Below are 25,358 nucleotides of genomic sequence, written 5' to 3' on the forward strand. Positions count from 1 at the left end.
GATAAAGCCATTTCATCGCCGAAAAGAGTAAACATGTCTCGCCAAAATTGTTTTAATTATTACGATCTTAGATTAACCGAGGGCAGCTGAAATCGACAAATATGCAATAATAAAATTGTCGTTTTATTTCTTGTTTCCTCCGGCAAAAAGTATATATTTTTTATTAGATTTATTAATTTATACAAGCTTCACAATCAGCTTCGCAATGCGCTAATGCGCTATATAGTCGCGCGATTAAGATAATAAAATTCAAGTCTGGAAAAAATAAAAACTGATAATAGAGGAAAAAACAAAAGAGATAGAAGAGCAAGCGACCTGAGGAAGCGACGTAGCGAGAAAAATGCGATCAGACCGCGGGACGAACTTCGTTCCGAACTTTATCTTTGAGAGAATAGGAAGAATTGAAATGTCGGATATACGTCGGCAGAGTCCAGAACGAGAAACACTCCGGCGCTCTTTTCAGGTAGGATTTGAACGCAGATCCGATCGGATCTCGGCGAAAGGCTGAAACTGCGTTCGACGGAAAGATAATCCGCGCTCGACTTTCTTTGCGGGGTCAAACATGCAGGAGGAACAAAAAGATGGAACGCGTCATTTCGCTAGTGTTGATGATGCAAATTTTATTACCGATATTGCCATCTTTACGACTGCGAACATCGTAAATGCATAACTAGTACGTCATCTCGGACGTAGGCGCGTTTGCTTTGTAATATCCGCTGCTAGGAAAGATCTCTCTGTCTCTCTAACGAATAATCCCTTCAAGTAGGTCAGAATGAAACGAAAAGTGTTTCCTTCTTAGTCTATTTATTTTGCCATCATCTTGTTCCACGTGTAAAATTATTTATAGACTCCCTGTTATTCTCCCGGATAATACGTTATCAAGTAGAACATTTTCGTCAAAATTTAATCGAAATTTAAGCCGGAAAGAGGTTGATGTTCCAACTTTTCTCTCGTTTCTCTTGTTTACGCCAGGTAAGTCTATCCGATATTTGATAGGATCGTCATTAAGATTGTTAGAGAATTTATGTGTAAAGGTTCGCGGAACCAGGGATTTTAGATTTCCGTCATTATCCATCTCTCTCGGGCGTTTCGGGCATTTCGCGATTAAGTATCTGCATAATCTTATACTGTAATGTATCTTGTATCTGTATATCTTATATTATAATTTCTATTGATCTCGTATTAGATAGTGCACGATGTGTCACGCCTTGAATGATTTCGCCGAAAAAATCCTTGTTCGAGGGCGTTTGTGCAAGTGCGCAAGAATGAAGCGAGAATGAAGTAGCTCGATAGCGCGTCAAAGTGCCACTGTAATTTCGCAAAGGAAGAGACACGATCGAGTCTCGATCGAGACGCGATCCTGACACGCAGCCGGGATTTATGATTTTCCCTCGTCTCGTCTAGCACAGCCTAACTGGATATCAGAAAATGGATTCTGCGACTGCTCTCATCGCTTTATTGTCCGACGAACGTATCTTTTCGTACTATCACGTTCGCCATTAGGGGGTTTAAAGCGCCGGCTCTTCGAGCTGCGTTACGCGCGTAAATAGGACTTTACTATCTCGGCTATGATATTATCGTTAAGTCCCATTGCGTCTTTCTCGTTTGAGAGGATATTTTTATGCGCGCGTGCTCCATTTTTGTCCCGGAAAATGCTGACGCCACCTGATCCGCTATCCCGATGCAGCTTGTTCTTATCGCTCGAGAAATTTGTGACAAAAATTCACGTCGTCTGAAATTTCGAGGCCGTAACATCCGCCTTTTATGTAAGACACTCGCTCGTGTCTCTGATTTTATTTCAGCAAACATAATATCAAGTTTCATGCCGTGCTAATTGCTGGTTTCACATGATAAAATTTGATTTCCGGTACTCGTGCGCAGCCACATGCACGATATCACGCGCAGGGAAGAATTGTTTTTCAGTATCTATCTCACAGAGAGAAAATAATATTTTGATGCTACCCTTGTAATCGATCAGATATGATTTAATTCTGTTGAAAATAATATGTGAAAAATAAATGTTTGTTCTACGCGCTTAACCGGATGCAATTTTAGCTTTATTTATGGTTTATGGTGATTTCTAATGCTCGCGTTTCATTCCAGATATATGGCCATTGTGAATCCTCTGAGGCGGCGTATGGGGAAAAAAGCAACTCTGTGCGTTGCGATTATTATATGGATCGTTGGAGCGATCCTCTCCCTGCCGATGCTGCTCTTCTACACTACTTATACCCAAAACTTTATGAATGGCGAGGTCCGCGTCATTTGCTACAGCGATTGGCCAGACAGAGACGACGACGGGCTCAGTTACGACGAATATCTGTAAGTCGGACGTTTTAATTGTAAAGGTTACTATCATATATTACTTGCATATTGTAATTAAGCGCACAATTGCAATCCGACTTTCCTCTTGATGTACCGATAACGATCAACCGAGCCCGAGAAAAATGCGCCCAGACTTTCCGGAGGCACATGAAAGCATCATCGCACACACGCGCACGCAATATTACCGTTTACCGGTTTACGACTATTAAACGACCGTGCATCTGTGTCGGTTTGTTTCTCACACACGCGTACCACGTCGCGACATCATCTCGATCCGCCGTTTTATCGTGAAGAGTTTTCGCAATTCTGGTATCGCCGCAACAAGGTGATAACTCTAGAACTAATTCCAGTTGGATTTGGTGCACCCTAAATTGCAAGCTTTTACTACGATATTTTACTCCCCATTCACGCCGATTAAATCGCCATTGATCGTGCTGCAATTACAGATGACGATCTCGACTGTGTTCTACATTTAGTACGTTCGGTATGATCGTCCATTAAGATAAAGTTGCGAGAACGTTCCGTGTTCGCCAGAAAGCGAGTTTCTGCCTTCTGATTGAAAGATTCCGCAACGTTCTATACCGAGATTTTTCGTTACTTTGAGAAAAAATAGCTGTGTTATCTGTATAAATTTGAGTTACTTGATCGAAATTCTCGCGATTCCTCTGATCGTCGACCTAGATGCAAAAACCTGTCCGGTCCTATCCGATTTGATTTGAATGCCACTCGGGACTGATGCGGCACGAAGAGGTCTTTCCCATTTCGTTTCATCCGATTATCTTTAATTACCTAAAGCGTAAGAGAGTCTAGGTTTTTGCTGGAAGAGCGTTTCGTCGATTGGTCGATACGAAAGCGTACGGCCAAATTGGTCTCTCGCAAGTTGTCGGAAATCAAGGCACTGTCGAGCATTTCCACCGCGTTGCCTTTTGTTTTAAGTCGCGTGCACATCGATAAGCGATAATCCACAAAGTCCAAATTACGTTACGTTACGTAAACTTTCGTCATAAACTATTATTCGCCAGCCACGTATGTGTCTGTATTGTGCAATATCCTTCTGACAATATTCAAATCAAATCAAATGTGAAACTTTATGTGAAATTTTATTTTGCACTGTTCGTTATATCGAACAGAGAAAGAGAGAGAAAGAGAAAACGAGTATGATCAATCGATGCAAACGCGCACCGTTCACACTCACGACTCATCCCTTTCTCGTTGTGCACGCAACTTTACTATTGAGTGACGGTGCGCTCTCGCTTACATTTAAGCCAATCTGCATATATTGTAATATTATCGTATAAGACCGACTTGTTCTCGATATTTCAAAGATTTTCTGGATATATGCCTTCCTTTCAGGAGAACGTTCTTATGCGCCGCGCAATCTAATCCCCGCGCTAAGCGCAGCCGAAGGAAATTTAATAAATTTATACAAACGTCGGCACACATTATCGCGATCATCGTTTATCGGATTGTTCTCCCAAAAGTTCCCATTTCCGTTTCTTCTTTCGCCATTAAACGCTGATAATCAGCTTGGGCAATTTTTACGGCATAAACCGCGACTCGAGCACTCGAGATTGGAATTACGCGATGCGCATGAATTCACGCGCTAGCAGTTTTTATTCGTCGAAATCAATGCCGAGTTTGCCGAGTTTGCCGAGTGAAAAGCGTGGAATTGAAAATTTCGGCTCTATTGTAGCTCGTATCTCATAATTTGATTGCACTGGCCCGCGGTAATCCATTAATAAAGTCATTAGCATTTTGTTAATCATCCTAATGCAAGATACGTTTTAACGTACTTGTCATGATGAGCTAAATACCTAGTTAGGGAATTAACAGCTGTATGAGCGCCGCTTTTTGGGTCGTCTTAATTACTGTAATTAATACACGTGGATAGGATCAGAGTTGGCTTTATCGGGACATCAGAAAAAAATTACATTCTCTCGGCACACTGGCGTTAAAATAGAGAATCTTGTGTGATAATTCAGTCGCCACACCCCTCGGTCTCTCAAGACTGATTCGTAGCCTGCGTAGGTGTTTGCCACAGGTTGCGCTCCATATTCCATCCATCGCTAAAGATTATAATCAGTTATGCGTTAATGGGAAGGCATAAACGATCGTGCACAAATTTTCGCTTTCGGAAATCTCGGTTTAACTCGTCTAAACTCATCTGAATTGATAACGATACCATCGATTTTTTAGTCGGCAAACGACAACCGACGTCTATACGTTTTGTCGGTTCAGCTCGGATCGAATCATGAATTATTTTCACTAAACTCGGTACGTTTAGCGTGCACTTTGATAGCGACCGCGCGTTATAGACCGCCCGAAGTCTGACGTCGAGAAGCTCCCTGAACGAAAACTTCATTGCATCTATTCTTTGCAACATTTTTAATTTCCGATTCAAGACTGCAGTAATTAAACCTTAAATTACATCTGCGCCAGGGAAAAGTAAAATTAACCTGGGAACAAGGTCTTTTTTTCTGTTTAAACTGTTGCAGCTCTTAAAATCATCGAGATGCTGTAATTCTCGACGTCAACTTAATAATGAAACTTCAGCTTGAATGCTCTTTAGTTAAAGAAGAGGCAGTTTGAGCGTTCTCGAGAATCTGCGACTACGAGAAAGTACAATTTAGCACAATTCACGCGAGTTGTTCTGTAAATTAAAAAGTGTCCTACATGTCGAGTATATGTGTTTTTGTACATGGGTTTTTGTGTATATGGATTCGATCGATTTCCAGGTACAATGTCGTCTTCATGATATTGACATACTTTTTACCGATCGGATCCATGACGTTCACGTACGCCAGAGTTGGTCTGGAATTGTGGGGCTCGCAAAGTATCGGGGAAGCTACAGCGAGGCAGCTCGAGAATATTCGAAGCAAACGAAGGGTACGTATCGCACATTGAGTAATTAATATCCGTGCCTAGTCAGACGTGAAAATCGCTTTCATTTTATCATCAACTTGGCATCACGATTTAAAGAAGGAGAAACGCAAAGTCACTTGCGCGGTCAAGGGAGCGAAGTTTGCTCCCCATCTCTTTACCTCTCGACGATAATCTTTTGTTAAAAAGAACCTCACGCATCGTTTAATCTGTGAATAACAAAACGAATGTTAATTACTCCATTTCCAGTGACACTTGAATAATTAAACCGTATCGTCATATCGTACTCGCAGTATATCTATACGCGAAGCGATAGTCTGCTATAGCAATAATGCCCTTTGTTATTTCGTGACCCTCGAAATTTAGCCAAAACCGAGCACACTAGCCGTCTCGGTTAATGAATTCTGGATAATTTCCGTTCACGTTTTAGTCGTTCGTCGTACGCGCGAAACAAGCATAGAAACGCGCGAGCTACTTGCCGAATGCTAAACAAATCATATTTCTTATTGTACCGTGACTGGAGCTTATCGTAATGACGTCATTTGATAAATAGCATCGTGCAGCAAAGAACTGCGGATGGAGATGTACGATGCGTTCCGCTCTATCATCGTCCTTCGTATCGTATCGGTATCTCCAATCTCTCGTTCGCTTCAGGTGACTCATCAAGATAGTCGCGACCGCTTAATGGCCTTTGGAAAGAACGATAACGCATTCGTTATTGTTCGACTGAGGCGTTACACAAGACTGCAACATTATTAAATCATAGCGTGGGGTCATAAGATCCTATTACAATCATAATATCCATCGAACGTGGAAATATGAGAGAACATACGCGATCGACATTAAGATTCACATGAAACGATAATATCCCGCGTAAACTTGGCTTATCGGCGCTGCTTTAGTAGCCGCGGGGAGTTCCCCGATTTTCCTCCCTCATGAATAACATCAGCCATTCTCCCCAATAGTATCTATGCGCCAACAATGGAAACCGCGTAACGCGCAAGAATTTCGAAATTTGTCTTTTCTTATCTCAACGGCCTCATGGTAATTTTTAGCGACTACGTGATGGATGAACGCGAACGCGCGGCTTATAGCTAAGAGCAGTCTGTTGCACTAATAGAAAAATTATACAGCAAACATCTCCTTGAATGTAGATTATAGACACGGCAATGAATCTCAATCTATAAGAACAATGATCATTAATGCCAGTTCGTGTCTTGTTTCCACAAATGTTCATCAAAGCGTTTAAAGTGGCACATGTGATTACAACAATAATGATATTATATAGAACGATATGAGGATGCTTCGTCTGGTAGCGGCATTAAAGAGAAAGAGGGACGTCCTTCCAACTAGTCTTGAACACAAAGACGTCCAAATTTAACGAACGATCACACGTGTATGCGAAACGTATTTCGTATTTATATCTAAAACCCGACCGTAACTCGTAATTAACTCGAATCTGCACTTCCGCGCGGTCAACAATTCCTCTTCACCGATGCTCTGGTTTACCTCTACTTTTGGGTCAATAAAGTTTACGGCAGGGAGTTTCATCAATCCTACGCGGACAGTAACGACGGACAGTTAGGGTGCTTAGTTAATTTCCGCCGGTGAGAGTAAAAGAAAAAAGAGCACCCTCGAGAGAGGGACTATCCGTTGTTTCGAAGAAAAATAGTGCAATTTAACACGTTCGTGATACGAGTGATACATTGACTCTACCTACGAGTATTCATCGTGACCCGCATTCCGACCGCGCTCAAATAACAAGATTAGCCATACGTTTGCCGTTATCGTCGCCGTTGCTCGTTTTCGCAAGTAACAATTAACGATTGCGAAATGTTGCATAACACATTTCAGCTCGCAATAATACGAAGAATCATGCAAAACGACGATAAACGTAACCAAATGTCACTTGGACACTGGCACAATGATATACATGTACATATTATACATGCACCCACAGAAAAGATTTCTGGATTTAATGCTATTACTCTTTAATCTATCATAAAATAAGATCGCTATAGCGACAATCATATTTATTATTGAAAAGAAGAATATTTTAATCTTGAATAGAAAATTCGAAAGAGTAACATATACAAATTTATGCTTATATATTCTTGTATGTAGAATAATTTGATATTAGCGCCACTTTATAGTAGGCTTCGTCGATGTCGACGCATCATTTTCTCACAGTCGCTCGTCGACTCGGCGCTTCTGCGTCCTTTATTCCGATAAAACGGCCAATATTTATGTGTTGCAATCGAAAATCGGGAAAGTGTTTCTGTTATTTACAATGAATAAGTGCAATACTCTACAAGAAATATTAAAAGATATTTTATTTTAAGTATATATGTATACTTACTTGAGAAATAAGATTCGAGATAAAACATTTCCATACCTTTTAATATTTCTTCTAGAGTATTGCACTTATTCATTGTAAATAACAGAAACACTTTCCCGATTTTCGATTGCAACACATAAATATTGGCCGTTTTGTGCAGATTCTACAAATTCTCTTAGAAGAATAGAATAAGATGTCTTTTAGATCTCACAATATTCTGAAATCAAGAATATTTTGAACTTGCTACAAATTTGTATCTAAATCCTTCTGAGAAAATTAATGAGATAGCACCAAGATTATTTGAATCTAGATTTTCGAATTTTCTATTCAAGATTAAAATATTCTTCTTTTCAATAATAAATATGATTGTCGCTATAGCGATCTTATTTTATGATAGATTAAAGAGTAATAGCATTAAATCCAGAAATCTTTTCTGTGGGTGCATGTATAATATGTACATGTATATCATTGTGCCAGTGTCCAAGTGACATTTGGTTACGTTTATCGTCGTTTTGCATGATTCTTCGTATTATTGCGAGCTGAAATGTGTTATGCAACATTTCGCAATCGTTAATTGTTACTTGCGAAAACGAGCAACGGCGACGATAACGGCAAACGTATGGCTAATCTTGTTATTTGAGCGCGGTCGGAATGCGGGTCACGATGAATACTCGTAGGTAGAGTCAATGTATCACTCGTATCACGAACGTGTTAAATTGCACTATTTTTCTTCGAAACAACGGGATAGTCCCTCTCTCGAGGGTGCTCTTTTTTCTTTTACTCTCACCGGCGGAAATTAACTAAGCACCCTAACTGTCCGTCGTTACTGTCCGCGTAGGATTGATGAAACTCCCTGCCGTAAACTTTATTGACCCAAAAGTAGAGGTAAACCAGAGCATCGGTGAAGAGGAATTGTTGACCGCGCGGAAGTGCAGATTCGAGTTAATTACGAGTTACGGTCGGGTTTTAGATATAAATACGAAATACGTTTCGCATACACGTGTGATCGTTCGTTAAATTTGGACGTCTTTGTGTTCAAGACTAGTTGGAAGGACGTCCCTCTTTCTCTTTAATGCCGCTACCAGACGAAGCATCCTCATATCGTTCTATATAATATCATTATTGTTGTAATCACATGTGCCACTTTAAACGCTTTGATGAACATTTGTGGAAACAAGACACGAACTGGCATTAATGATCATTGTTCTTATAGATTGAGATTCATTGCCGTGTCTATAATCTACATTCAAGGAGATGTTTGCTGTATAATTTTTCTATTAGTGCAACAGACTGCTCTTAGCTATAAGCCGCGCGTTCGCGTTCATCCATCACGTAGTCGCTAAAAATTACCATGAGGCCGTTGAGATAAGAAAAGACAAATTTCGAAATTCTTGCGCGTTACGCGGTTTCCATTGTTGGCGCATAGATACTATTGGGGAGAATGGCTGATGTTATTCATGAGGGAGGAAAATCGTGGGGAACTCCCCGCGGCTACTAAAGCAGCGCCGATAAGCCAAGTTTACGCGGGATATTATCGTTTCATGTGAATCTTAATGTCGATCGCGTATGTTCTCTCATATTTCCACGTTCGATGGATATTATGATTGTAATAGGATCTTATGACCCCACGCTATGATTTAATAATGTTGCAGTCTTGTGTAACGCCTCAGTCGAACAATAACGAATGCGTTATCGTTCTTTCCAAAGGCCATTAAGCGGTCGCGACTATCTTGATGAGTCACCTGAAGCGAACGAGAGATTGGAGATACCGATACGATACGAAGGACGATGATAGAGCGGAACGCATCGTACATCTCCATCCGCAGTTCTTTGCTGCACGATGCTATTTATCAAATGACGTCATTACGATAAGCTCCAGTCACGGTACAATAAGAAATATGATTTGTTTAGCATTCGGCAAGTAGCTCGCGCGTTTCTATGCTTGTTTCGCGCGTACGACGAACGACTAAAACGTGAACGGAAATTATCCAGAATTCATTAACCGAGACGGCTAGTGTGCTCGGTTTTGGCTAAATTTCGAGGGTCACGAAATAACAAAGGGCATTATTGCTATAGCAGACTATCGCTTCGCGTATAGATATACTGCGAGTACGATATGACGATACGGTTTAATTATTCAAGTGTCACTGGAAATGGAGTAATTAACATTCGTTTTGTTATTCACAGATTAAACGATGCGTGAGGTTCTTTTTAACAAAAGATTATCGTCGAGAGGTAAAGAGATGGGGAGCAAACTTCGCTCCCTTGACCGCGCAAGTGACTTTGCGTTTCTCCTTCTTTAAATCGTGATGCCAAGTTGATGATAAAATGAAAGCGATTTTCACGTCTGACTAGGCACGGATATTAATTACTCAATGTGCGATACGTACCCTTCGTTTGCTTCGAATATTCTCGAGCTGCCTCGCTGTAGCTTCCCCGATACTTTGCGAGCCCCACAATTCCAGACCAACTCTGGCGTACGTGAACGTCATGGATCCGATCGGTAAAAAGTATGTCAATATCATGAAGACGACATTGTACCTGGAAATCGATCGAATCCATATACACAAAAACCCATGTACAAAAACACATATACTCGACATGGTAGGACACTTTTTAATTTACAGAACAACTCGCGTGAATTGTGCTAAATTGTACTTTCTCGTAGTCGCAGATTCTCGAGAACGCTCAAACTGCCTCTTCTTTAACTAAAGAGCATTCAAGCTGAAGTTTCATTATTAAGTTGACGTCGAGAATTACAGCATCTCGATGATTTTAAGAGCTGCAACAGTTTAAACAGAAAAAAAGACCTTGTTCCCAGGTTAATTTTACTTTTCCCTGGCGCAGATGTAATTTAAGGTTTAATTACTGCAGTCTTGAATCGGAAATTAAAAATGTTGCAAAGAATAGATGCAATGAAGTTTTCGTTCAGGGAGCTTCTCGACGTCAGACTTCGGGCGGTCTATAACGCGCGGTCGCTATCAAAGTGCACGCTAAACGTACCGAGTTTAGTGAAAATAATTCATGATTCGATCCGAGCTGAACCGACAAAACGTATAGACGTCGGTTGTCGTTTGCCGACTAAAAAATCGATGGTATCGTTATCAATTCAGATGAGTTTAGACGAGTTAAACCGAGATTTCCGAAAGCGAAAATTTGTGCACGATCGTTTATGCCTTCCCATTAACGCATAACTGATTATAATCTTTAGCGATGGATGGAATATGGAGCGCAACCTGTGGCAAACACCTACGCAGGCTACGAATCAGTCTTGAGAGACCGAGGGGTGTGGCGACTGAATTATCACACAAGATTCTCTATTTTAACGCCAGTGTGCCGAGAGAATGTAATTTTTTTTCTGATGTCCCGATAAAGCCAACTCTGATCCTATCCACGTGTATTAATTACAGTAATTAAGACGACCCAAAAAGCGGCGCTCATACAGCTGTTAATTCCCTAACTAGGTATTTAGCTCATCATGACAAGTACGTTAAAACGTATCTTGCATTAGGATGATTAACAAAATGCTAATGACTTTATTAATGGATTACCGCGGGCCAGTGCAATCAAATTATGAGATACGAGCTACAATAGAGCCGAAATTTTCAATTCCACGCTTTTCACTCGGCAAACTCGGCAAACTCGGCATTGATTTCGGACGAATAAAAACTGCTAGCGCGTGAATTCATGCGCATCGCGTAATTCCAATCTCGAGTGCTCGAGTCGCGGTTTATGCCGTAAAAATTGCCCAAGCTGATTATCAGCGTTTAATGGCGAAAGAAGAAACGGAAATGGGAACTTTTGGGAGAACAATCCGATAAACGATGATCGCGATAATGTGTGCCGACGTTTGTATAAATTTATTAAATTTCCTTCGGCTGCGCTTAGCGCGGGGATTAGATTGCGCGGCGCATAAGAACGTTCTCCTGAAAGGAAGGCATATATCCAGAAAATCTTTGAAATATCGAGAACAAGTCGGTCTTATACGATAATATTACAATATATGCAGATTGGCTTAAATGTAAGCGAGAGCGCACCGTCACTCAATAGTAAAGTTGCGTGCACAACGAGAAAGGGATGAGTCGTGAGTGTGAACGGTGCGCGTTTGCATCGATTGATCATACTCGTTTTCTCTTTCTCTCTCTTTCTCTGTTCGATATAACGAACAGTGCAAAATAAAATTTCACATAAAGTTTCACATTTGATTTGATTTGAATATTGTCAGAAGGATATTGCACAATACAGACACATACGTGGCTGGCGAATAATAGTTTATGACGAAAGTTTACGTAACGTAACGTAATTTGGACTTTGTGGATTATCGCTTATCGATGTGCACGCGACTTAAAACAAAGAGGCAACGCGGTGGAAATGCTCGACAGTGCCTTGATTTCCGACAACTTGCGAGAGACCAATTTGGCCGTACGCTTTCGTATCGACCAATCGACGAAACGCTCTTCCAGCAAAAACCTAGACTCTCTTACGCTTTAGGTAATTAAAGATAATCGGATGAAACGAAATGGGAAAGACCTCTTCGTGCCGCATCAGTCCCGAGTGGCATTCAAATCAAATCGGATAGGACCGGACAGGTTTTTGCATCTAGGTCGACGATCAGAGGAATCGCGAGAATTTCGATCAAGTAACTCAAATTTATACAGATAACACAGCTATTTTTTCTCAAAGTAACGAAAAATCTCGGTATAGAACGTTGCGGAATCTTTCAATCAGAAGGCAGAAACTCGCTTTCTGGCGAACACGGAACGTTCTCGCAACTTTATCTTAATGGACGATCATACCGAACGTACTAAATGTAGAACACAGTCGAGATCGTCATCTGTAATTGCAGCACGATCAATGGCGATTTAATCGGCGTGAATGGGGAGTAAAATATCGTAGTAAAAGCTTGCAATTTAGGGTGCACCAAATCCAACTGGAATTAGTTCTAGAGTTATCACCTTGTTGCGGCGATACCAGAATTGCGAAAACTCTTCACGATAAAACGGCGGATCGAGATGATGTCGCGACGTGGTACGCGTGTGTGAGAAACAAACCGACACAGATGCACGGTCGTTTAATAGTCGTAAACCGGTAAACGGTAATATTGCGTGCGCGTGTGTGCGATGATGCTTTCATGTGCCTCCGGAAAGTCTGGGCGCATTTTTCTCGGGCTCGGTTGATCGTTATCGGTACATCAAGAGGAAAGTCGGATTGCAATTGTGCGCTTAATTACAATATGCAAGTAATATATGATAGTAACCTTTACAATTAAAACGTCCGACTTACAGATATTCGTCGTAACTGAGCCCGTCGTCGTCTCTGTCTGGCCAATCGCTGTAGCAAATGACGCGGACCTCGCCATTCATAAAGTTTTGGGTATAAGTAGTGTAGAAGAGCAGCATCGGCAGGGAGAGGATCGCTCCAACGATCCATATAATAATCGCAACGCACAGAGTTGCTTTTTTCCCCATACGCCGCCTCAGAGGATTCACAATGGCCATATATCTGGAATGAAACGCGAGCATTAGAAATCACCATAAACCATAAATAAAGCTAAAATTGCATCCGGTTAAGCGCGTAGAACAAACATTTATTTTTCACATATTATTTTCAACAGAATTAAATCATATCTGATCGATTACAAGGGTAGCATCAAAATATTATTTTCTCTCTGTGAGATAGATACTGAAAAACAATTCTTCCCTGCGCGTGATATCGTGCATGTGGCTGCGCACGAGTACCGGAAATCAAATTTTATCATGTGAAACCAGCAATTAGCACGGCATGAAACTTGATATTATGTTTGCTGAAATAAAATCAGAGACACGAGCGAGTGTCTTACATAAAAGGCGGATGTTACGGCCTCGAAATTTCAGACGACGTGAATTTTTGTCACAAATTTCTCGAGCGATAAGAACAAGCTGCATCGGGATAGCGGATCAGGTGGCGTCAGCATTTTCCGGGACAAAAATGGAGCACGCGCGCATAAAAATATCCTCTCAAACGAGAAAGACGCAATGGGACTTAACGATAATATCATAGCCGAGATAGTAAAGTCCTATTTACGCGCGTAACGCAGCTCGAAGAGCCGGCGCTTTAAACCCCCTAATGGCGAACGTGATAGTACGAAAAGATACGTTCGTCGGACAATAAAGCGATGAGAGCAGTCGCAGAATCCATTTTCTGATATCCAGTTAGGCTGTGCTAGACGAGACGAGGGAAAATCATAAATCCCGGCTGCGTGTCAGGATCGCGTCTCGATCGAGACTCGATCGTGTCTCTTCCTTTGCGAAATTACAGTGGCACTTTGACGCGCTATCGAGCTACTTCATTCTCGCTTCATTCTTGCGCACTTGCACAAACGCCCTCGAACAAGGATTTTTTTCGGCGAAATCATTCAAGGCGTGACACATCGTGCACTATCTAATACGAGATCAATAGAAATTATAATATAAGATATACAGATACAAGATACATTACAGTATAAGATTATGCAGATACTTAATCGCGAAATGCCCGGAAACGCCCGAGAGAGATGGATAATGACGGAAATCTAAAATCCCTGGTTCCGCGAACCTTTACACATAAATTCTCTAACAATCTTAATGACGATCCTATCAAATATCGGATAGACTTACCTGGCGTAAACAAGAGAAACGAGAGAAAAGTTGGAACATCAACCTCTTTCCGGCTTAAATTTCGATTAAATTTTGACGAAAATGTTCTACTTGATAACGTATTATCCGGGAGAATAACAGGGAGTCTATAAATAATTTTACACGTGGAACAAGATGATGGCAAAATAAATAGACTAAGAAGGAAACACTTTTCGTTTCATTCTGACCTACTTGAAGGGATTATTCGTTAGAGAGACAGAGAGATCTTTCCTAGCAGCGGATATTACAAAGCAAACGCGCCTACGTCCGAGATGACGTACTAGTTATGCATTTACGATGTTCGCAGTCGTAAAGATGGCAATATCGGTAATAAAATTTGCATCAACACTAGCGAAATGACGCGTTCCATCTTTTTGTTCCTCCTGCATGTTTGACCCCGCAAAGAAAGTCGAGCGCGGATTATCTTTCCGTCGAACGCAGTTTCAGCCTTTCGCCGAGATCCGATCGGATCTGCGTTCAAATCCTACCTGAAAAGAGCGCCGGAGTGTTTCTCGTTCTGGACTCTGCCGACGTATATCCGACATTTCAATTCTTCCTATTCTCTCAAAGATAAAGTTCGGAACGAAGTTCGTCCCGCGGTCTGATCGCATTTTTCTCGCTACGTCGCTTCCTCAGGTCGCTTGCTCTTCTATCTCTTTTGTTTTTTCCTCTATTATCAGTTTTTATTTTTTCCAGACTTGAATTTTATTATCTTAATCGCGCGACTATATAGCGCATTAGCGCATTGCGAAGCTGATTGTGAAGCTTGTATAAATTAATAAATCTAATAAAAAATATATACTTTTTGCCGGAGGAAACAAGAAATAAAACGACAATTTTCTATTATTGCATATTTGTCGATTTCAGCTGCCCTCGGTTAATCTAAGATCGTAATAATTAAAACAATTTTGGCGAGACATGTTTACTCTTTTCGGCGATGAAATGGCTTTATCTTGTTCCTTTTATATTACGAGAACGTCAGGAGATTGCCAGAGATTTTCCAAGGAATTTCTGAAAATGCGGTAAGGTCAGGCAACGACATCGATGTGTCGTGCATACGAAGGCATCTCTCGTATCATAAACATACGTTGTCTCGCGTCTGAGATGGGTGCATACGCGTAGCAGTAGGGAACCCGAGAGAACGCTATTATCCGTCAGAGTGGAGCAAAGCGAACTGCGAGCTTTCGTAGGGTAGAATAGCCGTCAGCCAAATGTCCTTGACATTTCTCTGAGTGCTTTTTGCTGGTTCCACATGTCATTATCCTTCGCGCGATGTTAATCCAGAGATGAGACGCTTCACAATCCGTATATACATATCCCAAATTTCAGATTCTCCGGATTTCCGCCTTCCTTGGTCCCCTTGTCTGGCTGTATCGCGGGAAACATTTCTACTTGACTGGTTTCCGGGTTAACTTCAACTTCATATCAACGTTCTAACGTTCTAATGTCCTTGAGAGCCAAAGACATCGCACCCCAATGCGAAATTCGCCAAATTCTCTAATATAATATCTACTTTTACGATTTTACATTACCATCGTCCATTTTACATGCATTTCAAAAAATAAAAATGAAAGTGTACTCGCGTGAGTATTGTTTAGATAAATTGATAAATTATCTCTTATTCCGCGTGTTTTACATCATTAAATACGTTAAATAAGTTATGAGTTTTACGTGACTGGGAAACTCGTGGAAGCGAATGCGTGCATTTAATTGTGCTTGGAAAAAGTTACATTGAAAAGTTGCTTTCTCGTCGATTCTCACTCCACTCCTGACCATCATTTTGTAATGTATACGTGTATACGTAATACGGACAGTTAATTAAAATCCCGCAGGAACGGTCAAGGAGAGTCTCGAAAAGTCTTGCTTTTCCTCGATTATCCGCAAAGTCGAGCCGCAAACGTGGTGCACGCGATGCAAGACAACTTTGACCGCTTCTACCGGAGAAGTGCCAATCTGTTTCGCGTTCGTTACGAGTAAGATGGCTTATTGTACCATTCTTTCATAGCCAAAGCCACAGTTTGATAAGACGTCGCAGCAATTTAGTCGAGAATAGGGATTGAGGAAAGTCTTGACCTCGTTGCGCTCGATTTATGCCGCTTTCAGTCCCAGGAGCCGCTACTTACCTGCTATTCGCCTTACTTTTTCGGCCTAAACGCGGAGAATAAAATTTTGAATGGAAAAGGATGTATCTTGACAAAACGGCGATAACGTTGCAATAGCGCATCGATGAAGCGGCAGCAACTTATGCACACTCTTTATAAGAGGTATCTTAAATTTCCTCAGACGCGCTCTTTAGACGTTTCCTAAACGCGTTTTAGAGCCTTGTGGTGAATCTTGACGAGACGGAAGGCTTACGATCTTTATTGGAAGTTACGGAAGATAGATGTTCTTTCAAGGAGATAGCTGTCATAGTTAACCGTTGCACGTTTTCTCGGTTACGATCGGCGAGACGTTCCTTGGGAAAATGGATTACGAAAATTCCCAGGGGTTCATTTTCCTGCGATGCGAGAAGCATCGTTCGGAGAACCGAGTCCGAATTGCTATCGTATTTTGGATAGGGACTCGAGAGCCATTTACAAAGAATCGAGGACCCTCCCAATTATACATATTATACCATCCTAATTATACCATCGTGATAATAAGCTTCGGAAAATATCGGTCCTTTGCATTTTAGTTGAAAATAAACTTACGAGATACGCGAAAATTGTGTTATAAGCAGACATAAACGGCCGTGACATTAATGTGATACTTGACTTGTATTTTTCTTCACTGTGTCGCTGTTAAATATCGTTGTAGATTCACAGACCTAGTTTGGAAATGTTGTTTGCATTTTTCACTTGGCGACACGATACGCGTAAATTCCTCAAAGAAAGCTTCTTCCGACGCGAGAACAAGGATGCTTCTCAAATATTTGAAATGCAAATCGGCTATAAGCGGTATGAATTCTCAAGCAGATATCCATGCTTTTTCAATGTAAAATTATGTCGTCGCGTACATGTACGAAGCTGTAATGTGACAAAGGATAAATGTCCAGAGTTTATTATACCTACTGTGATTATTTTAAATGAATGAGATTATAAATTATTATAATTACGCGCAAAACTTCCGAGGTATGAGTACAAAGAGTACGCGATTAATATAAATTTGCGTTAGGTGCAGCGTGTCGAATTTTGCTTCATCATGCTTCATGGAATCGCACTTTATAATCATACATTATTTTCACCGACAGTCTATTACTGGAGAGTTACATTTTACATGATACGTAATCCCTCGACTGTGCTCGAGTACTTGCGGACGCGACGCATATTTTATCAAGACTGCATCATGCTCGACGTGAATCTCTCTCGTTAACGTGATCCGTCATGAGGAAGCCTGCCCATCCGATTGCGAGCCAAACATCGTCGCTCGGACTGACTCGTCGAGAATGCCCGGACCAAGTTATCGGTTCTCGGATTCCGTGGTCTGGCATGGTTGTCTGACCAGCAGCTTCTAGTGCAAATTACATAACATTATTTTGCATCTAGCCCTCCCTAGCCCTTCCAGTTTACATGCTAGATAACATTAGATAACATTCTAGTTAACGTTGTCTCGTAAAAGCAGACTATCGCGTGGGAAGCCTACACGCAATTCAGCGCGTCATCGCCCACGATGAGGTTCACCTCCATCAGCGGATCATTATTCGCAAAGGATGAATCGACCACGAGCAGCGGCGAACCATGGACACAATCGAGTGACTGATGTGCAATCCACCGATGTCGTTCATTTATTTGACATTGGCGTTGTATGTACAACTTGTAGCATTTGCATTAACATTCGACAATCTGGCGACGTTTCCGATTCCCTTCGTAACTCACACTCGAATTAGCTCTTTGATTCGAGTTGCTATTTACAGTAGTAGATCCTCGGATGGATTATACGTGATTGATTCGACGACGACGACGCTAAAAGCGTCTATCCCGTCGGATGTATCGCCGTCGTGACCGGATGTAAGCTGAGAAAATTCAAGTTTACATCTCCGTTTACCTTCTACTCGGTGTTTTAGCGACGGCGACTCGTACTGTTTGCGTTTACCTCGAGACCGACACTCGAGTGATGCTTTCAGCGTTTATAAGCCAAATGCGGAGAGTTTGCTTCGTTTCGCTCTAGCTCCTTCGGTTAACATTCGAGCTGTTTGCGTCCCACCTTACCGTGGATTCTTCCGCGTGCAAGATCGATCGTCTCATGGGCAACGACACTGAGCACTGGCATCGGAATTTTAATCGATCCTCCAATCGTCGGCGGGACAACGCCATCGGTATTTTCATTAAAATTCGCGTTGCGGCTCACGGTCGCGCTTCGATGCTGCTTATTTATGTTCGTGCTAACCGATGACGTAAGTCGCTCGATCGACCAAATGAGAGCTGCTAGCGTGTCTCTCACTTTGCGGATATCGAGTCATCTCGGAAGTGGTTGTCACTGCTGGATATCTATTCTTTAACGTTGTTGACCGTATGGTATAATTACAGTCGCGTCGACTATCGACGTTTTCTCACGCACTCGTTGCTTGCCGATTTCCCGTGACCAACCATAATGCCCGCTCACCTCGTCGCTCGTTACCGATATCCAGTCGCTCGTTGTTGGCTTGGCGGCTGACAAATAAGCGGGATAAGTTGTTTCGGATTGTTTAGCCGCCGCAACAGGTTGTGACTCAACAGGTTCGACAGTTGCTTTCGCTACGAGCGTTTGCTCAGGTACCATCGACGCCAAGTCGCATTTCGTACGTTTAAGGGGGGAGCCTGCTTTAGAACGTTGAAAATAAGGTATAATTTTACGAATTTTTTTGGAGAAACTATACAGCGGATCATTATAAAACTTTGATGCATTTATTAGTACATGTTTAAAGATAAAAAAAATTATTTTTTTATTTGAATATATCGCCTGTAGAGGTCGTCCTGGAGGCATCTTAGTGCAGCCGGCATTGTAAATTGGTGAGCATTCTCCCGCCTCCAAATTTCATCCAAACTGAAAAATTGAAATATTTTCTCGTTATTTATGAATTCCCATCGTCGATGAACCTTTAATATTCATAAAAACATTAAGTTAAACAATTATTTTTGCATGAAAAAGTTCAAAAACTTTGCCTAAAAATCGTACTTTTGTGTTCTAAGCTCCACCATTTTGGCACTTTTCAACTTTTTTCTTCTCCCTTTGGTTCATCGACGATGGGCCTTCATAAATAACGAGAAGATATTTCAATTTTTCAGTTTAGACGAAATTTGGAGGCAGGAGAATGCTCACCAATTTGCAATGCCGGCGACGCGGCTGCACTAAGATGCCTCCAGGACGACCTCTACAAGCGATATATTCAAATCAAAAAATAATTTGTTTTATCTTTAAACATGTACTAATAAATGCATCAAAGTTTTATAATGATCCGCTGTATAGTTTCTCCAAAAACAATTCGTAAAATATACCTTATTTTCAGCGTTCTGAAGCAGGCTCCCCCCTTAATCTGATTTTCCACCCAAACGTTCCAATGGGAACATTGTAGAATTATCGCTTCTCGTGGCGCACGATTTGCCAGAAAGTGCAGTTCTTTGACAAACTTTGACTGTCGTGATTAATCCGAGTTGTAGACTATTCCCTTCAAGACTCCTCGCAAAAATTTTGTTTCCAGACAGGCGTGGGGAAACGAATGCACGGATCACAACTACCTACTTGCGATTCAAGAGAGTATTTGGCCTTTGCGATTTTAAATTGGTCATATCTTTTTACGCGGCAAAACGATAGGAAAAGTTAGCCGAAGAAGGATGATCCGAGTGGTTCATTCCCGGCATTCGGTCGACTCGTAGATTGCTCGCAAAACGCCAATATTCCGGCTATGGTCGGTATTAACTTTGGAATTGAAGATGGTATTTACGCTCACGTTATGGCTTATCGCTCTGGAATTCCGCGAGGATAACGTCGCGTCCGGTTTTATCGTACTCTCTCTCTCTCTCTAATAGTTTGACGTTTCCCAACACCGGTGACGACGGAGCGATTGAATCTTCCACGTTTTCGACTAGCCGCAACGTTTACGTCCGTTGCACCGTTATGGTCCGAAGCAACCTTTCGATCCATTCAAAACTACGTTTGATCGACGCCTTTCGTGGTCAACGGGGCAGGCTTTATCGCACCTCTGATCTCGCATTCTCCACGAGAATGTTCGTAAGCGTCGCTTCATTACTCAGGCTCGCATCGATTTCCGCAACAGTATATCCTCCATTTCGTTCAAACTTGAAGTTGATCCGACATTCCTTTGTTCCACGGTATATTGAAAGATGGTTTTATCGTTAAACGATACGAGATATCGTTTCTGTTTGCCATTCTATCGTTCGTTCCGCCAGTGGAATTAGTTCTCTCCTCTTTCTGGAGAGCTTCGCTCAACGCTTTCAGACCTATAATCCCTTGTTATCTTGTGCAGAATTGAACGCCCGCGACTTTCACGATAATCATGGTAGATATGCAGATGGGATTTCACGGGGAGGGTGCGCCAAAAATTGCCCTCACAGCAGAGGCTTATCTTCAGTCAATGTTTACTCGCAAACTGTTCGACGTAGCGTAGTATGTCGGCAGATCAGAGATGGAAATCAATATGCTAAATCGATCTTATCCGTGAAGCAATGCATGTACGGATAAGTCATGTCTCCGCAACAAGCGAACCAGTACAACCATGTCCACCTACGGGAAATCGATATTCTCGTGCAAATTGGCGCTGCACAGCGAAATAACATTCGACCGTCTACGTGCTTCCGTGGTGTTTGCGATGCCAGCAAAATGTTGGCAAACGTGATGCAACAACGAGAGGGAGGCGGGATAAACTCCCGATTGCCGATACACGAGATGCATAAAGTGCGGTACCAATTCGCGGATGCGTGAATCGCGACAAAGTTTCGACAGCCACTTGAGAGTTCGTCGAGTTGAATCCGGTAGTTGGATATCGCGCGATATCTGTCAGTTTCAATGAGGTTTCCGGTAAGATGAATGCTTGAATAGGTAAATTGGAATGCGCGGGTAGATTGTGACCCTCGCTAGGGAATCGATCGATTTTCGTCACGACGCGGACGTCACGAAAAATCCTCCAGTCATCATTCTGATTCGTTGTCGTAATTGAGGGTGGCTTGAGAGACGTCTTTCTCGAAATTCAATGTCCCTTCGACTCGGTGACTTTGTTGGCGGAGAATGCAGCCGAACGCTTGTTAATAATTGCAGCACATTGTTATTCGTGACGTGGCGATTGTTAAAGTCCGAGTTGTTCTCATTATCATCGATGATATCCGAAGTGATTTCTCGGTCTTAGACGACACGGATTGTCGTAATCGATTCATGACTCGTCGTAGTTTAGATTAGTCTTAACTCGATCAAAAGAGTTTCGATTACGTTTCACGTGTTCTCCACCGCGTGGAATTCGAATATCATCCAATGTTCCTCGTTTTTCTTTTTTCTGAATCTGATCTTTTCAACGTGGATGGAGAAAGCGCACGATGTGTACGTCACTTACATTTTTTAGATTACTTTCCGCCTTCAGAATAAGAGCTCTCACGCTCGCGCATTATCGTAGTCGCACGGTATGACTCGCCAAGTTGCATCGTTCCCTAACTTATTTGACCGTCATCGAGCAAGTCCACTTTCAAACGATAATCTGCATTGAACGACAATGATTAATAACTGACGGCATGTAAAGATTATTTGATATAATTTTTTATAACGAACGATCGATAAAATTGTAGAAAAGCGACGAGAACTGATTATAGTTGTACGTGAATTTATACTCTTCGCTTAGCGCGCACCAATCTGTCACGCATTATCAATGAGCACGGCTTTTATCGGTGCATCGGCGATTAATCGTGTTACACATTGCGAGGTCAAATTGAGTTATTTTTATCGATTCTCTCGGCGAATCTCACACAGTGATATTTCATGATTCATTTTATATGTACCATCCATTCTAGAAACCCTCGGAAACGAGAACATCGTACTCGCACATTGGATTTCTAATGTGGAATCTCTATTGAATCTCTAATGTGGAGGATCGACATTGGATGAAAGAGTTTGCATTATATTCGCTTTCGCCTTGGATGGACGTTATGGTTGAGAGTGGGAGAGAAATATTTTCCAAGGTCCACGTTTCTTATTTTTGCTGCGTGGGATACATGCTTTCCAGGACTGCATTCACAAGTACGTTATAACAGCGTTATAATAGTAGTGGTGCGCGGTATTGTTTCAATGCGGCTCTTGTTTGAATTGGTATCGGAAGCATGTGCGTGATATACCGCACAAGGAGCTAACTACGTTCTCAACATCGTCTCCTCAATGTCGTATCTTGAACGTATTTGCGATGCGAGTAACGATTGTCGGACGTGTGATATAGAAATCTCTCATTGTTGGACAGAAAGTGCGGCGAGTACATAAGATGCATTTTTCTATTTCACATAAAAAATTGAACGTTTGCGCGTTTTAACAAGACGATATCACACACTCACTCACACACACACACACACACACACACACACATTTGGAGAGAATCCCGAGCAACGATGAGAAACTATGGGTGACTACAAGAAAGATTCGCAAACTGTCTCGGAATAAAGAGAATCCTGAGGAATCCTAGGCATTTTCTCGATAATAATCCCTTTTCGGGATAAATATGGAACGACAAGCGCGCGCAACCCTTTTGCTCGTGGATTTATGAGTTGCATAGTAGAGAAAAGTCGTTTCCAGTGGCGTCTAAAGTGAAAATAACATGAAAAATTAACTCTCACTTGCACATCCGCCTCTCGACCGTGTATAGGCGGAAAGAAATTATGCATATATACGCTATATTATTACATGAGAGTAGAAAATAAGGATAATTTCAGATCTGTTTTACGCATGGAACGTTCTGCTGGGCGTTCTATCATATTTTAACGAGTTCTGTTGCGGCCCAAACAGATCGGCCTCTACCTACGTAGCAAAAAGACAGGGTAATTATTCGCGGTCACTATTTCAACCGCTAATGCGACTGCCGGTCAAGCACACCGATGAGAATCGTTTCCCGATTTCCATATAGAGGCATACGTTTAACCGCAAGAACCAATTTTCGTTACGGTCGCATCAAGATCAAGTAGCTCGCAAGATAATTTGCCTCCTGACTTTATACGTTATGTCCGTTATTACACTTTTCGGGATTTTGGGGACAGCCTCCAGTCTTCTTTAGAAGAAAAACTATCTCGTTGAAACGAAAATATTTCGAGTGACGACAAGTGCTCTTCACTTGGCGCTGGCAATTATTTATCCCCGTTTTCACGAATGAAAGGGAAAACTTTGTCGTGCCTTTTTCTCTCTCGCGGTTGCTTTACGATCGCCTCTTCTTCGACCTCTCAAGATCGACCTTTCCCTCGCAATACTTGGTATTGACGGAGGAACGTGTCTCTATACGGGTGGGTAGTGATAACAGCAATATCCTCGTTCGAGCTATCGTGTGCGAGAGAAAATTAACTAGCGACCCCAATCTCTGAGTTTTTTCTATACCTATATATATATATATATATACACACACTACATATATATATATATATATATATGTAGTATATACACGATGGTATCTGCTTCTGACACGTTTGTACGAAGGGTGCGACGAGTGAAATCGTACGAGCTTGTAAATCCGCGCTTTCCGCTCAACGCGCGCGATCTTAATCGCGCTCGATTGGTCTTTATTATCGATCGATATGAATACATCGGAATAAATTGTCGCTATGGAATACGTGCATTTGTTGTCGATCGAGTTCCTTCCATTCCCACCGGTCCATTCTGTCGCGCTGCATTTGCAGAAGCTCGTTGCAACGCGTACAAAGCTTCGCCGTAATACATTTAATGATCTAGATAGATAGCCGTGGTGAAAATCGATTGGCACGATATCCCAAAGTACAATGTCCGTTATTTCTATTACATCCCGATGATTCTCTCTCTCTCTCTCTCTGTCCCTCTCTTTCTTCATGCCTATCTTCTCCGTACCACAGTGCATTGTCGAGGTCTCAGATTCTCGCGCGCGCTCGTGATAACGCACACTGTCATTTATCGGAAAATGCCACCGTAGTCGATCGAGAGCAATGCTCCATTGGGACGCTTCGCCCGACGAAATGCCACTTGAAAACGGTCCCGTATCGATGTTCGCCGTGGAATGTCGAGCTGCATCGAATGCTGTCGCGTAAATGACAATACGCGTATCGTTTGCGTTACCCTCCGGTATCGCCGAAAATTAGTTTCCGCGATAAATCCATCCATGCGCGTACACGTGGCGTTCGTCGTTCGTCGGTGGTTATCGGCGATTGCTACCGACGACGGTGGAGAGAAAGATGGACGACCTACCATCTCCTTCTATCGCCGACATAAAAACCAATTTCAGAATTTACGACCTGAGCACCTTCCAATATACGTCACATCTGTTGGCAACGTCGAGCTCGATCGAAATTTTCGTTACCATTCTTTTTTATCAGAGGACCCGCTCCGAAGGAGAAAGTGTCTAAATCATCAAGAAATACACGTCGAATGTCGTCGTTCTCGACCATCTAGAGAGACTCGTTAAAAATATAAACGAATAACGCTTTCGCTCAAAACATCTTCTTTAATCATTTTACGTTACTCGCGATTTATCCCCACACAATGAAACATTTTTCCCAAATAGCGAATTTTCTTTCGGAGTACAATTGAGAAGAACTTCACCTTCTTACGTATACTCTCTCGATTTACAGAAAGCAATATTATATAATATAATAATTGTGACTGGTGGTTTTTGCTGCTCAGCTTTCCTGGCTTTTGATGCGAGGCTCCTTCGAGTGATCATTCGCCTGGCTAAAAAATGGAACGCGAACGTATTCGCTTTAAGACTGACTTGAAAAATGACTAATTGTAAATCTTTGATCGGGAGATCAAATTCAGGTAATCACGATAAAAATGTGTTACAAATACAATTACTTTCTATAGTAGAATTCTTGCGGTTTGCAATTCTCCACGTTGCCAACTAGTTTAATAAAAAAAATTCACTTTTTTTCTCCAATGTGATTAAGGAAGATTCATTTGTTTAGTTGTATCAACAGAGAAAATTAAACTTGCAGTGACAATAAAAAGAACGATGAATTATGTATTCCATTGAGTATAATTCTGAA

At 41.8% G+C, this 25,358-nt stretch overlaps 2 protein-coding genes across 2 annotated transcripts in view; one reads left to right on the forward strand and one right to left on the reverse strand.

Moving 5' to 3' along the window:
- The window catches only part of LOC105275730 (tachykinin-like peptides receptor 99D), a 74,624-nt gene that overhangs the window by 4,585 nt on the left and 44,681 nt on the right, over nt 1-25,358 (reverse strand). Inside the window, exons 3-4 of the mRNA XM_026972063.1 lie at nt 12,827-13,045; nt 9,934-10,084 (exon numbers count right to left, since the gene is read on the reverse strand). Of these exons, the coding sequence (XP_026827864.1) occupies nt 9,934-10,084; nt 12,827-13,045 (370 nt within the window). The remainder of the gene's footprint in view (nt 1-9,933; nt 10,085-12,826; nt 13,046-25,358) is intronic.
- Nucleotides 2,074-6,107, forward strand: LOC113562349 (tachykinin-like peptides receptor 99D). Its single transcript, XM_026971610.1, has 2 exons — nt 2,074-2,322; nt 5,061-6,107. The coding sequence occupies exons 1-2, from the start codon at nt 2,084-2,086 to the stop codon at nt 5,227-5,229; spliced, it is 408 nt and encodes a 135-aa protein (XP_026827411.1). The 5' UTR covers nt 2,074-2,083; the 3' UTR covers nt 5,230-6,107.

Source organism: Ooceraea biroi, chromosome 8, assembly GCF_003672135.1.
Source record: "Ooceraea biroi isolate clonal line C1 chromosome 8, Obir_v5.4, whole genome shotgun sequence".
Classification (NCBI taxonomy): Eukaryota; Metazoa; Arthropoda; class Insecta; order Hymenoptera; family Formicidae; genus Ooceraea; species Ooceraea biroi.

Excerpts from the sequence above, each read along its gene's own strand:
- LOC113562349 (XM_026971610.1), top strand. The coding sequence starts at position 2,084 with ATGCTCGCGTTTCATTCCAGATATATGGCCATTGTGAATCCTCTGAGG. Across the intron at positions 2,323-5,060 it reads CTCAGTTACGACGAATATCT|GTACAATGTCGTCTTCATGA; the intron begins GTAAGTCGGACG and ends ATCGATTTCCAG.